At 36.9% G+C, this 14,469-nt stretch overlaps 1 protein-coding gene across 1 annotated transcript; it reads right to left on the bottom strand.

Annotated features, from left to right (window-relative positions):
• Nucleotides 1–553: 553 nt before the first annotated feature.
• On the bottom strand, nucleotides 554–12,152 carry CGA (glycoprotein hormones, alpha polypeptide). Its single transcript, XM_037039355.1, has 4 exons — nucleotides 12,045–12,152; nucleotides 2,549–2,655; nucleotides 1,351–1,535; nucleotides 554–875 (listed from the first exon to the last, which is right to left on the bottom strand). The coding sequence occupies exons 2-4, from the start codon at nucleotides 2,646–2,648 to the stop codon at nucleotides 798–800; spliced, it is 363 nt and encodes a 120-aa protein (XP_036895250.1). The 5' UTR covers nucleotides 2,649–2,655; nucleotides 12,045–12,152; the 3' UTR covers nucleotides 554–797.
• Between the last annotated feature and the right edge of the window lie 2,317 nt (nucleotides 12,153–14,469).

Here is a 14,469-nt window from a genome sequence, read left to right as displayed (position 1 = left end):
ACGATGTTTTTTTTTAAAATTTATTTTATTTTATTTTATTTTTATTTTTATTTTTTGCTGGAAATAAGCCAAATTGATAGAAACTTAAGACTGGGAAGGATTTTGTCTTTCCTAAACTCTAGCAGTGTCCTTTATGTACTTTTTTTCTGATCAAAAACTTCTACCAATAAAAAAGTTGGTATATCCCCACGTGTGTATAATTATTTATTTATAAATTTTTATATGCATTACTATAATAATGTACCTGTACTTTCACAAAGCTCATCAACCATCTAAAGGGAAGATATAACAATGATTAAAAATGCAAGTTATAGTTTCTTCCCTCACCCCAGTGGAATGTCTTAGAACTAGTCCACTAGCTGAGGGATTCACAACTTGCTCTGGAAGGCTCCGTGGGCGCACAGTTCTCCAGGGGCAGGTCGCTCAGGGCATGTGGCTCCAGCTCACCCATGGGCTCTCTCCCTTCAGTTAATTTATCAAAATCGACTGGCTTTGAACTTTAAAGAAAAACATTAGAATTCAATGATAGAATGATGATTTAAAAGACTTTATTTCCAGCAGAACCAGCTTTTTATAGTTGTGCCAAATGCTGTATTTCATTCCAAGTGAAAAGAGCTAACTGCTAATTGTGTTGTAGCATACAGAAAAGCAATAAAGCTGCAGTATATCCTTGAAGCATGTCAAAAGTGGATGGTAAGGAAAAGAAGGGTTTTATCTCACAAAGCCATAAACACCAAACAAACTGATTTTCCATTCCAGGAACTCGGCAGTCATCAACACAGCACTTTACAAAATATTTAAGATTTGTGATAATAACAAGTACTGCAGTAGCATTCTGTGTGGTTCTCCACCTTGATATTTCCCATGATTCTGACCTAAAGGGGAAGGAAAAAATAGACAATTAGATACATACATACATACATACATACATACACACACACATACATAGATGATAGAGAGATGACAGACAAAACTGAAAACTGTTAAATAAAATTACCTGCAGCCAGCTTACCTAAATAGATCCTTGCTATATTTGCATTTTCTCCCTTTCTCATATTTTCACTCAAAAAATTGAGGTATGCATTGTGTAAGCATGCGACCTATACTCTCTCCCAATCTGCCCCTCATCACCTCTGCCCCTGTTCTCTTCATTCTAAATAAAACCAGCCTGTACCCATAAGGTTGTTGGCACTTTTGATTTAAGGAGACGAATGCAATTTTCTCCCTATTTAAATGTCTACCAAGGATAGGTCATTGGACACCTCTGACATTAAACCCCATGGATATACTCTGTCTGGGGTTCTGTGGTTGGACGGCTAGAGAGCTGCTGGGGCCCTTTTGAGTTCTCACCTTGGTAAATGATCTGGCCACACAGCATGAGGCTTCTGAGGTGATGTTCTTTGGGACCAACATTGTCTTCTTGGACCTTGCTGGAGTGGGATATGCTCTGGAGAAGCAGCAGCCCATACATTGGTAAATTGGGGCACCCAGCTGGGAGAAGTATCTGTTTTCCTTTAGCTTGCATTCTGGACAAACTATCACACACACACACACAAAAAGACAAACAATAAAATAGTCCAAAGGTGATTTAAAAAGAAACTATAAATATTTCTTTACTATAAAGTAGTAGTTTTTTTTCTATTGGAAATAATATAAATACCTTTTGACTATATGTTCATCTTAAAACAATTTTTATAGATATGCATGGAAAATCTCAATAATAGTAGTAGTTTCTCTCTCTCTCCCTCTCTCTCCCTTTCTCTCTCTCCCCACCCCCTCTCCAAGAATGACCTTCCTTTCCCAACACTAATACTGTGCCACAACTTGACAGATGAAAACATCATGCTCATCAGAAAGGAGAATTTTGCCCAAAGGCAAAATATTTCCCCTTTAAAATCTGCTATTGTTATTCCCATAGAAACTCCAAATATTGACAGAGAAAAATATGTCAGACTTAAGAAAGCTTGGTGAGAGCAGAGAGCCTGATGTTAGAGGGAGCGTCTGCATGTGGCATCTGGGATTAAAATATTAACACTTGTCTAGAAAAAACCATAACCAATAGTAGTTCACACTTTCATAGCAGATGGAATTATATCAGTTATTCTATGAAATTTTTCAAATAATACAGCCAAACAAATTTACTGCATTCAAAAATGGTCTCATTTTTCTCACTTATTAACTGATGTGAAAATTTATCTACAAAGGCAATGCTAAAATCCTCTCAAATCTTCTGGGAGAAATGTAAAAAAAACCTGAGCTTAACTGAATACAAAAATTTTCTGCTTGCAAAATTTGGATAAAAAATAATCAAGAATCTATTTCAGGTGAAAATGTAAAGGTTGCTGTTTAAAAAAACATCATTTTCATTGTATGTTTTGGGAATTTAATTTTATGTTCACTGTCTACAAGTGCCTAAATGAGGATCCAGCAGCAAGTATTAACCACATTAAAAAGGAAGTGAATATGCGATATAATTAATGGAGTTGTTGATGTACATCTTGAAAGGTGTGATTTTCTTATTATTGCAAACCCAGGTTAGGTCACACACCCTGCATGGTAAACTCTTCATCAGCAATGGAATGGAGGATATGCAGAAACACACACAGCGTGGCCAGAATGACCACTGCATGTTTTCTGTAGTAGTCCATGGCTCTTCTGCAAAATAGGATGGAGAAATAAAAGTTACTCTAAAATTGGCTTGCCAATCATAACAACAACCAGTAGTTTTAACATTACTTCTAATAATAGCCATCAATAGTCCTCAATATCTTGATCCCTCTGCTTACAGCTCCCAACACACTCTAAAGCCACGTATACAAGGGGATACCCCCCAAATACCCAGAATTTATTTATAAAAATGTGTATTTATCCTTACATGTTTAAATTTCAGCCACCTTCAAGGTACTCTCCATTTGATGCACTATACCTAACGAGATGTTTTTCCCACTATCACAATAGTTTTGGAACTTGTTTATTTGAATGCCTTTTAGTCTTCTCTTTTTTTTTATTTCACATCTTCCACATGGGCAAAAGGTTTCCCTTTGAGGACTTTTTTCAGAAAACAAAAGAAACTTACTAGGGGCAAGATCAGGTGAATAGGGAGAGTGGGACATGGGGGTCATGCCTTTTTTGGTCAAAAAATACTGAACACTTAGCCTGATATGGGCAGATGTGCTAGTAAATTACCCATCATGAAATGGGCAAATGCATTCAAAGAGTCTTCCCCAAAAAAAACAGGGAAGGTGAAGTCAGCTTCTCACAACAACACCAGTTGGCATGCTGATACAGATGGGTTCCTAACTCGGCCAGGGAAGCCTGTACTACAAGGGGCCAACCCTCCAGAAGATATTTCTATTTTGGGGGGTCCCCACTTATAAAACAATTTGTCTTTAGGTCAGAGGTGGGGAATTAAATCTTCTCATTTCTCACATCAACCAGTAGAATTGGGCTTAATGATAACAATAATAAATTACACCTTTTTAAAATATATCATTCTGTTAAGAAGACTCACTGTCCTTATTGGTAGTTAGTGTTGGAAGGAAATTGAGGGGCTAGCATGAGGGAGACTTGTGGTGATGAAACAGTTCTGTATCTTGATGTGATAGTTGTCACAGTAATCTACACACATGTAAAACTGAACTACACACATGCATAGATACAAACAATGCTAGTGAAATCTGAATTATCTCTGTGGGTTGTACCAATGTCAACTTCCCAATTTTTCTCATCGTATTATATAGTTGTGCAAGGTATTACCATTGAGGGAACTGGCCAAAGGGTATCTAGGACCTCCCCATACAATTTTTTTGCAACTTCCTCTAAATCTATTTTTACTCAAAACATTTTTTTTTAAAAAAGACATTTCAGAATGAGATTTAAAATTGCATGTTAGTCAAAACTTGTAGTTATTTTTCATGTAGACTGACATAATAAGACCACGTTTTTGCTAGATGTTTATATCAATTAATGTATCTCATAAGAATGATTTGTCAAAGAGTAGAACTAATAGTTTATAATACAGAAAATAGGCTGTGTAAGCATAGGTAAGGCTAAAACATATGTATGTCTTTATTTCTACCTGATGTATATACATATACATAAGTAATTATCTCTTTTATCTTGCCTCATTCATAACGAACACTGAATAAATATTGTTCTAAGTCAGCAGCTCTCAAAGTGTGATTTGGGGGCCCTAAACACTCTCAGTGGGCCTCGGAGGTTAAAATGGTTTTCATAAAAATATCAGGATGCCATTTGCCTTTTTTACTCTCATCGTTTCGTGAGTGTTCGAAGAAATTTTCTAGCGTCTACATGACATGTGGTATTACAACAGACTAAAGAAAGAAACACATGAGAGTGGAGCTATATTCTATTAGGCCAATCTTTTTAAATTTTTGCAAAAAGGTAAAACAATGCCACTCTTCTTACTGATCTTTTTTGTTTTGGAAATTGCCATTTTTGTAAATATACATTATTTGTGTTAACATGTGATGGGTTCAATGTTCTTTTTTTAAAAAGAATAAATGTTTTGAAACTCTTTCTGACATGATTCCTAAATCAGTAAGTATTGATGAATATAACGTGACAAAAAAAGTTCTTTGGGCTCTTTGATAATTTTTAAAGCATAAAGGGTTGAGACTAAAACATTTAAGAATTACTGCTTAAGTCATATACAAAGTCACAAAGAAAATTTGAGAATTGAAAGTGGTTTCCTTTTTAAACTGGCATCACTTTGTACTTCTATATTGCAGCTCATATATTATGAAAATTCAGCACTATGCAGTAAACATACATCAGAATTAATTCAGAGAGAAATGTTTGGAGCAAGATTGCAGAATGTAAGAACATGAAGTCAATGCACATTTTGGAATTTGCTTTATAATAAAGGGAAAAGATATTAGATATGTGTATGTGTGTGTGTATATATGTGAGTATACATATGTATATGTGTATATATATATGCATACACATATATGTACCTTTACATGTATATATGTAAAAGATAGTTCCAAGAAGGCTACAAGCATTTGGTACCATGTGACATCCTGCCCTTCTCTTACAAAGATGCTGCCATTGCTCCCCGCTGCCTAAGAGTGAAGTTTCTGCTTTCCTCAGGGTGTGATAAATTCAGTGACTCATCTATACTCTCCACACCAGGAAGCCTAGTTGACTCATATCACATTTTTTGAGATGACTGGCTAGGACGAGCAGCATAATTCTTTGTTAATGAAACAGATTAAATCTAACTGACTTCTAGAGAGATAACCTAAAACTTCACCTCATTAGCTCATCTAACCCAGCTAACTACCAAGGAGAGGAAATGTAGGCTGCCTTCAGAGAACAGTAATTAAGGAAAGGGAACCTTGAAAGTACAGCCTTTAATCCCCAGCACACTGTCTGGCATGCAGTAAGTATTCAATAATTGTTTGTTAAACAGAGAATAGGCCTGTAAGTTATATCATCTTGCCTGGTCCAGAGAAGATAGAAATAGTTCAGCCTTGATGAAAAATTTGAGGACGGAAAGTGACAAGGGAAAGTAGAATGTTTGGAATCCTTCATTCCAACACTTCCCAAGTAGCAGGTCCTTGAACAGGCTTACCTCTGCTTCCCATCACATCTGTCTCTGGGTGCCCAAATTTAAAAAGCCTGGGGTCGGTGGTTGAGAAATTTAGCTTGGAGTCGCTGTGGCTGCTAGTTTTCTTCCCTCATGCACACTAGTTGCAGTAAGTGGGTTTTTACCTTGTTACTGTAGCACATAACATGTTCTGAACCCCGAGTCTAGCAGTGAGTCTCCATAATCCCATGCTCCAGCCCTCAATCTCAATAATCCTCCAGGTTCCCAGTTTTTCAAGTGGGACATTCAAACATTGCACACAGGCAGTGGAGTGATCTTGAGACCTATTCACACATTCACTGATAGTTTTCTTCAAAGGTAGTGACAAGGAATGTCTGAGAGACTGAGGAAGATGGACAAGGAGAGGCTCATTAACACTCCCACAACCCATCCCCAATCCCCTCGTCCATTCTTTGTTATAGATAATTCATTTTCTCTTTCTTGTGAAAAGATGAGTCTCGGGTAACTTGACAGGAGTTCAGGGTTGTTAAGTGCCAAATTTAAGGTTCAAATCAAACACTTGAACGATTGAAAGATTTTGAATAAGTACCTGCTGCAAGTCAGGCACTGTGCTAAATACAGGGAGCATAAATATAAATAAGTTTCCTGCCATCTGACCCAGATATAATGGCAATAACTATGAGTTAAAGTGATGAATGCTGTAATAAAAGCATTTGTAGCCATTGTGACCCTTGGAAAGCCAGGCACATGAAAATGGAGAGATGAAAAAACTGATGACAATGAAGAACATGTACTTGATGGAAAAAGAAACATGACAGGGGTGAAAAGGGTGAAGGATTAAGAAGGAAAGAAACCTAGACACACACAACCATATGGTAATTACCAGAGGAAAGGGGGAGATGGAAGAGGGTAGAGGGGGGATAAATGGTGATGGAAGAAGACTTGACTTAGGAAGGTGAACACACAATGCAATATATAGATGATATATTATAGAATTGTATACCTGAAACCTACATAGTTTTGTTAATCAACGTCACCCCAATAAACTCAATAAAAAACACATCAGTAGTAAATATATATTTTGTTGTTTTGGCATTTGTGCAGGAGTCTCGTATATTCAGTAGTCCTCATAATTTCCCCAGAAAAATAGAGGTGGTGAACAGTTTGTCACCAACGTACTCCAATATCCAAAGGAAAATAAGGCCAAGTGAAATCACACAGTTCAGCAACAGTATTTGGGATGGAGTTTCTGTTTATTAAGAACTTAATAGTGTTTTGTGCCTTCACAAAATTTAAAAGGTGCCAACTTGTTTTTTACATGAAGTAGAGAGAAAAGAAATGAAAAAATAGCTCCACAACTAGAGAAATATACAGTATTGCTTATAGAGCTATGCATTCAAAAACAGGGGGTTCCATAAAGATGAACAGAACAAAAGATGACCTTAAAATATTTATTTTAAAAAACAAATAAAAAGAGAGGCAGTATCTAGAAGAAAATTTAAAGGCTCCTAGAATTATAAAAACAATTTTAATTTTTATGACCATTCTTATAATAATCACATTTTGAGAAGTTTATTTTCTGATCGACTAAATTGAAGGGGCTTGTAATAAGATGTATACTCTCTTACTTTAATTGTTATTTAAAGGCACTTCACAATATTAACATAGTTACATAATTCAAGTCTTGGCCATTACCTTTCTGGTTCTCCTAGCACATCAGCATGTTTTAAAATTGTCTACAGACTAAATCAATAAGAAATTTCAATAAAACAGTCTCTATGAAAAATAAAATATTGTTTTAAACTAGAAATTCAAATGTTTGCTGTTTTAAAATACTCAATTTTCTAAATTGACATTATTTCAGTCAATTTATCAAATTGACATTAAATACTTATCAGGAATAAAACATTGGATAGTATCAATTTATCAGCCAGCAAAATAAAACATCCAAATGCCAGCAAAGTTTTATGTGGAACATTATTATCGTAATATAAGACTTTCATGTGCATCATATTCTATTGTGTTTGTTTGAGCTATTTTCATGCAATCTTTCAACATACAAGTATCACTCTTACTTAAAAGCACTAAAGCATAAAAACATACTTAATTTTCCTTGAAGTCTTTCAACAATAGGTTAGACAAACGGGGACTACTGATTTCTCAATCCTGGAATGTTACTTTATAAGAATGTTTTATGTGTGGTAAAAACAGAGCAGAGTTGCCACAAAGAGAAGCCTCCTTCTTGTTCACTGCCCCTAAGTGTTCAACGCCATGGCAGGCTGGACTTTCCACAGATGGCCACAAAAATATCTCAGCCTACATTTCCTCTGCAGTATGACCTTGCACCCCCACATCGAATGGTATATCTATATTTGAACCCTCACTTGGTTTAGGTGGGCCCAATGACTACTCAGGCCAACAGAATATGGCAGGAGCAACAGCGGGCCAATTGTGAATGGATCCCTGTACAGACCTGGCAGTTCCTGCTTCCCGTCTCTTAGAAACCAGTTACCATTTTAAAAGCGCTACTACTCTGAGACCTCTGTAGGTTAAGAGGGTCAAGCCACACGGAGAGGCTCTGAAGAATGAGATGTCACATGAAAAGCAAGATGGAGACCCAGAAATAATGAATGAAGAAGCCATTCAGGATGACCAGTTCACTTGAGCCTTCATATGACTCCAGCCTCAGCCACTATCTGATCATAAATACCTAAGAAACCCATGTTAAAAACTGCCCGATGAGTTCAGTCTACCTACAGAAACTTGAGATAATGACTTGTTTTTCTACTAAGTTTTTGGGTAGTTTGTCACACAGCAACAGATAACAGGAACAACTGGTTCCTCTTATAAGAAAAAATTTCTCCTCCAGAGTCTGAGATATAGGACACCAATCTTGCCTCTCTACTTTCTCCTGATACTTTTCCTCTGTGGGGTGTTATTTATATAACACATATTCAATTAACCTATTAGGAGGAATGTAATAAAATGTGAAAAAAATAGACTTGGCATTTTACATAGTATCTGCAATACTGGATTTGGTAATAATAACATACACCTTAAAATCGATGCAAGAAATATCAATAATTTAAGATATGCCGATGATACCATCTTGCTGGCAAAAAGTGGCAATAATTTGAAATGACTTCTGGTGAAAGTAAAGAAGAAAGTGCCAAAGCAGGACTGCATTTGAACATCAAGAACCAAAATCATGACTACAGAATAGACAACTTTAACACAGACAATAAAGACAGTGAAATTGTTAAAGATTTTGTTCGCCTTGGCTCAGTCATCATTTCAATGGAGACTGCAACCAAGAAATCAAGAGAGGGCTGAGACTCAAAGGAGGAAACAATGGATGAATTAGGAGAGGTCACCAAGAGCAAAGGTGTGTCAGTAGAGACCAAGGCTAAGATCATCCACACCCCCACCTTTCCAGTTACTATATATAGTTGTAAAAGTTGAACAGGGAAGAGCCTGGTAGGAAAAAGATAACTTATTTGAAATGTTGTTTGGGAGGAGAGACACTAGACTGCCAGGTGCCCTGGCCTGTCAGAAAGGTAAACAAGTGGGCCTTAGAGAGCTTTAAGCCTGAAATATCGCTGGAGGCGCAAATGACAAAACTGTCCTTGAGGTGATGGCCAGAGGGACGGGGGGTGGAGCCTGGGTGGAGACAGGCAAAAGGGAGGGTGGGGAATGGGGACATTAGCGAAAGCATCAACAATAAAGAAATACTGAAGCTGTTTTACTTCGGGCATATCATGAGGAGGTAGGGTTCTTTGCAAAAGACAGAAATGCTGGAGAAAAAAAAATGGAAGGCAGCAGGAAAAGAGGAACTTCAAATAAGAGATGAACTGGCTCCATAAAAGAAACCATAGGCATGAGCCTACAACAGCTGAACAGAGCTGTGGAGGGCAGGACATTGTGGGCATCACCCATTTATAGGGTCTCCAGGTATCGGAGTTGACTCAATGGCACATAGCACACACATAACATACTTTAGAATAATACCTACCATTAATTGAGCATTTGTGTGCACTACACACCCTTTTAAGCACCTTGAACACATAAGTATATTCAAAACTCATGACAACCCTGTGAGGTATTATCCTAATTTTAGCAGATAAACAAATTCTAGAGGACAGGTAACCTGTAGAAAGTCACAAAATTCATCACTGGCAGAGCCAGGATTTTAGAATGTGTTTTTACACATTCAACTCTAAGCTCTGAGGCGTACTTCACTATACTGCCTTCAAATCTTTATAATTTACAATGAACTTCTCAAATAATTTTTTTCAGGTGGCACATCCCTACATTAGATGCTGACACTTTATTTTAGAGCAACATTAAACATGTCAGCTTAAATATAACTTGCTCATATAATTTTTTATTTTACATATTTATCTGACTTCACTTTCTCCAGAACAACCTTAAGAAAGCATTTCATTTGGATAAAAAGGCCTTCTATGAGAACTACTATCTTGTTCATAAGGAGTGGGGACAGGGGAGAAAAATTTTTTCACATATCTTCCCTCATTTGATTCTCTTTACACTTCTATGAGGAAAGCATTATTGTGGCACTTACTTCATAGACTAGAAAACCATACTTCAAAGAAGTAAAAGAATTGGCCAAAGTCACCTGGAAAGTTATCTGATCTTCAGATGGTCCCCTTCTACCTATACTAAGTCTATACCCTCAAAGAACAGTTACTCCATTTCCTTTTTCAGGACATTGATGAACACGTGGATCATGCTGTTACTGTTTCCAGTTCCATTTCTTATATTGTCCCTTGACTTCATTTTCAATCTAACCTAAGCACCTCTCTCTCTCTCTCTCTCTCTCTCTCCCCACCCTCTCACTCAACCCAGTGTATTAAGGATGCTAGCGCATTTCTAGAATGTTATCTCTGAGTCTGATAAACCAAAGATTATTGGGTTACTTTGTGCAACCTTTCAATGGGTAATGCTGAAACATTACACTAAAACCAAAACTTGCAAGGATCATAACTTAAGGGCAAACTACTCCAGCATTCACAATCTATAAAAATGGGAGTTTTGTGCTATGGTCATGCTATTCTCAATAGAACCATTAAATGATTCCTGCATATTTTCTCTCTGTGAAAGCAGATTATCTTCATCTACTTTTGAACAAGAAGCATGTTACTTCTAGTTTTACTATTTCTAGTTCCCAGCTCTCACTTTGAGTTTTCATGTAAATTTGAGCCCCACATTACAAAGGAATGTACAATAAAACTGAGAATCTGTTCTGGGACATAATTGCTTTGCTAACGTTGTTCGCTTGCTACCTTTTTCAGCAGGAAATGGTAAGAAATATGACTCAAAACTTCAACAACTCTATTACTGCAAAGAAAATACTTAAATCAAAACCTAAGTTAAAGTTAAAATGAAAATACATAAACTTTTCACAAGTGGTGATTGTTCCTATCACTTCAAAATAATTCAAAACTACAGCAAAGTATTATAAGCAGTTTGGGTGACAAATATTTTGAATAATTGAATTGGTGTAAGTCAAGTAAATATTTAAAAGACATCTTCAGAAACTTAAAAACAGTCCTCTGTTCTAATGTAAAATATCTTGCTTTTGAGTGGGGAAGGGATCACTGAGCTTAGGAAACAAAGCTCCTATGAAGCTGGAGTGGAGCCTCTGTGTTTCGAGAGCCCCACATAGTGTCGGCCCATAATTCTTCCATGTGCTTGGACCCTGTCCCCTAACACTGATAGGAAGGGACAAAGCAGCACTTTTTCCAGTCTCCTTTCCCAACCATCGGCCATTTCAACTAACACTGATGCAAATATAACTAAGGTTAGCAAACTCTCTTTGGAACAAGCCAATTAGACTTAGGCAAGTCATTTAGAACTACAAAGTCATTAGTTAATAGTTGGAGAAATATTACTGACTCTTCTTTTTGCAGCATTTTATGAAAGAAGAGAGTGGGAACAATAATGCTCAAGAGATTTCAGTGTTACCGTTCAAATCTAGACAAGAACATCTATTCAAAAGATATTAGGAGCTATGGTCTTTCAGCTGAACAGGTGAACTGCGTTATCAGCGGATAGCTTTATCAGCTGTGCATCACTTAAAAACTAAAGATAAAACAATACGAACAATTTATACAATGTCTGTTCACCCCCTGCCTGATCCTTGAAAGCCACTCAAAAGAATGCCTTTCAAATGACATCAAATATTTCACGAGGAAATTTTTTAGAAACAGGCATTCACGCATCTCAACAGGAGACGTTTGGTTTCTGGCTTCTGTTAGATAACATCTTGGGCTGTGATCATAGACCACACAGTATTATAGACTTCCTCCTAACACAACCATGAGTGCTGAAAAGACAATGTGTAAATGCCTGTCCCTCTTTTTACTGAAGTTTATGCATAGCTCCCCTATATGCTCGAGTATTTTACTCTTCATTCAAACAACCCCCAAACTGTTTCATTTTATATTACCTTCCTCTGGACTTTTTGCAGGATGCTTTCAGGTCAGTTGATTGTGGATCCGAAGAGGTATCTTGGTTTTGTTTCGTGATTTCTCAAAAACTGCAGTTAAGTTAAGACCTCACCTGCTTTTATAACAGCAGAGCAACAAAAACTGCATGTTCCTACCTGCATCTAAGCCCAGGGATCAACTGTAAATTCCATCCAATGACCAAATGGTATTTTGTGTAATTACCATGACATCAATTTGATCTTATCTTGTTTCAACCTTTAGATCATTGTTTAGTTTTGGTCCATTTTCAGGGGGTGATGACCTCAAGGTCAGCCTATGAAACAAGAGCACACTGTTGTCTTCTATGTAATTTTATCGAGACTTATACACAACATCCTGGAAATTGACATTTTCCTACAAACAAGACCCTATGAGTATGACATTTAATTAGCTAAGTACCTGATGTTTACTTCAAACAAGAGAAGAGCTGTAAATTGCAGATCACAGATATAGAGCATTGCCAGGCATACCAGACTATTCCAGTAGGAAACAGCAAAAATAAAATACACGCTTGTTTAGAATTTTCTAAAATTAAATGTACATATGGATTTAATAAGGATGCATGAAGAAGATATGAGAAGTTCTGGGAAGGGCTGGTTGGGTCTGAACATTTGTGCTTTTTCCCCCCTTTCATTTCACTCCGGTAAAGCTCAGTTTCTTTCTAAGCAGAAATTACACCTTGTGATTCGCCAGCTGTGGCACAACTGGACAGACCTAGAGAGTATTTATTATGCTCAGTCAAATAGTCAGACAGAGAAAGACAAAATGCCTTATTATTTCACTTATATATGAAATCCCCGCCCCCCAAAATGAACAAACAAAGCAGAAACAAACTCATAGATGCAAAGAACATTTTAATGATTGCCAAATGGAAGGAGGGTTTGCGGGGCTAGGTGAAAAGGGGGAAGGAATTAAGAAGTGCAAGTTGGTAGGTGCAGAATAGTAATGGGGAGGTAAAGGACAGCATAGGGAATATATTGTGATAACTTACATACATTGTCAGATGGTTACTAGATTTAGTGGAGTGATCACTTTGTAAGTTATATAAATGTCTAATCACTGTTATAAACCTAACTAATATAATATTGTGTGTCAACTATACTTTAACGCTAAAAAACTATTCTTTAAAAAATCCCTACACAGCTCCTCAGGCTGTGGCTAGGGCTGCTTTTACCCACACAAAGATTGTGATCTCCTAGGCTCAGGGCTGTTTCTGTAGGGACTGGCTTAGACACACACACTACCAGCAGCTGCCCCAAGGTAGAGATTAGAAGATTCTAAGAAAATTAGCTCTTATTTAAGGAAAAGAAACTGACTAAACAAAGCAAAATTGTTTTGTGATTTATAATCTGTAATAAATTGATTTCTTTCTGTTCTTACATCTTTTTCAGATATCCATTATCTTCTTCCAGTGGTTCCAGTGGTTCCTCCCAGTATCTACACTATCCATCCACCTTTTCCTGGTAACTGTTGATGTCATTATCATTCATGAAGTTCTATTATTTAAATCCCAAAGGATCAGTAGTATATTTTCAAAATAGCAGACTTATTTGGGAAATATGGAGCCGTCACAGTTTCAGGGGAAGGACTTATTTCAAGTCTTATGGAAAAATTCCTTTTCCTTCCCTCCCTAAGGCATTTCATCCTCCTTTATTTTCTTTTCTTCTCTCCATTTGCCCTTCTTTCAATCCTCATCTTCTGTTTGGATGATTAAGAGGAAATGTTTCTTGTGTGCTCTTCCTAAATCATCTTCATTTGGTTTATGATTTAGTAAAGGGCTTTATTTTTATTCCGTACATTTTTATATATGAATTAGAAGCGTTAGGGGATTCACATGAATATTGTGACTATTCACATGAATATTCATATGAATATTTTATAGCATTTTTAATGTCTATAGTGTTTTTGTATTTGGGGGGCAGGAGGATAATGGGGGAAAGAGAGGGAAGAGTCAGCCATGGATCATGAATAGAGGACTCATGGGCACAGACAAAGTGGGGGGATTGACTGTGGGCGTGGGTGGGAACAGGGAAAGGGAGAGCGATGGGGGAAAAGGCAGGACAACTATAACTGAACAACAATTAAAAACAAAAAATGAAAAGACATGATGTAACAAAATAAATAAATTATTATATAAAAGAACTGTTGAAACAGTCCCTTCCGAACATGAGCTCTCCCCGCCTCAGACCTCTGATTCCCTTCCTTCAGGAGTGAGTGTCCAGTTCCTCATGCCTGTTTTTGCACATATTTTATGTACACATAAGTAAATTATACATAACTCCCCGTCCCCACCCAAATTCTCCCTGAAATGATCAACAGAATACAAAATTGGAGGAAACTCTGCATTTGTGCTCAGGGTTTAGAGAAATTTCTTTCTGTTAATAT

Source organism: Sturnira hondurensis, unplaced genomic scaffold (genome assembly GCF_014824575.4).
Source record: "Sturnira hondurensis isolate 20B ecotype Veracruz unplaced genomic scaffold, ASM1482457v3 Scaffold0025370, whole genome shotgun sequence".
Lineage (NCBI taxonomy): Eukaryota > Metazoa > Chordata > Mammalia > Chiroptera > Phyllostomidae > Sturnira > Sturnira hondurensis.
This window is presented reverse-complemented; position numbering and strand designations above follow the sequence as displayed.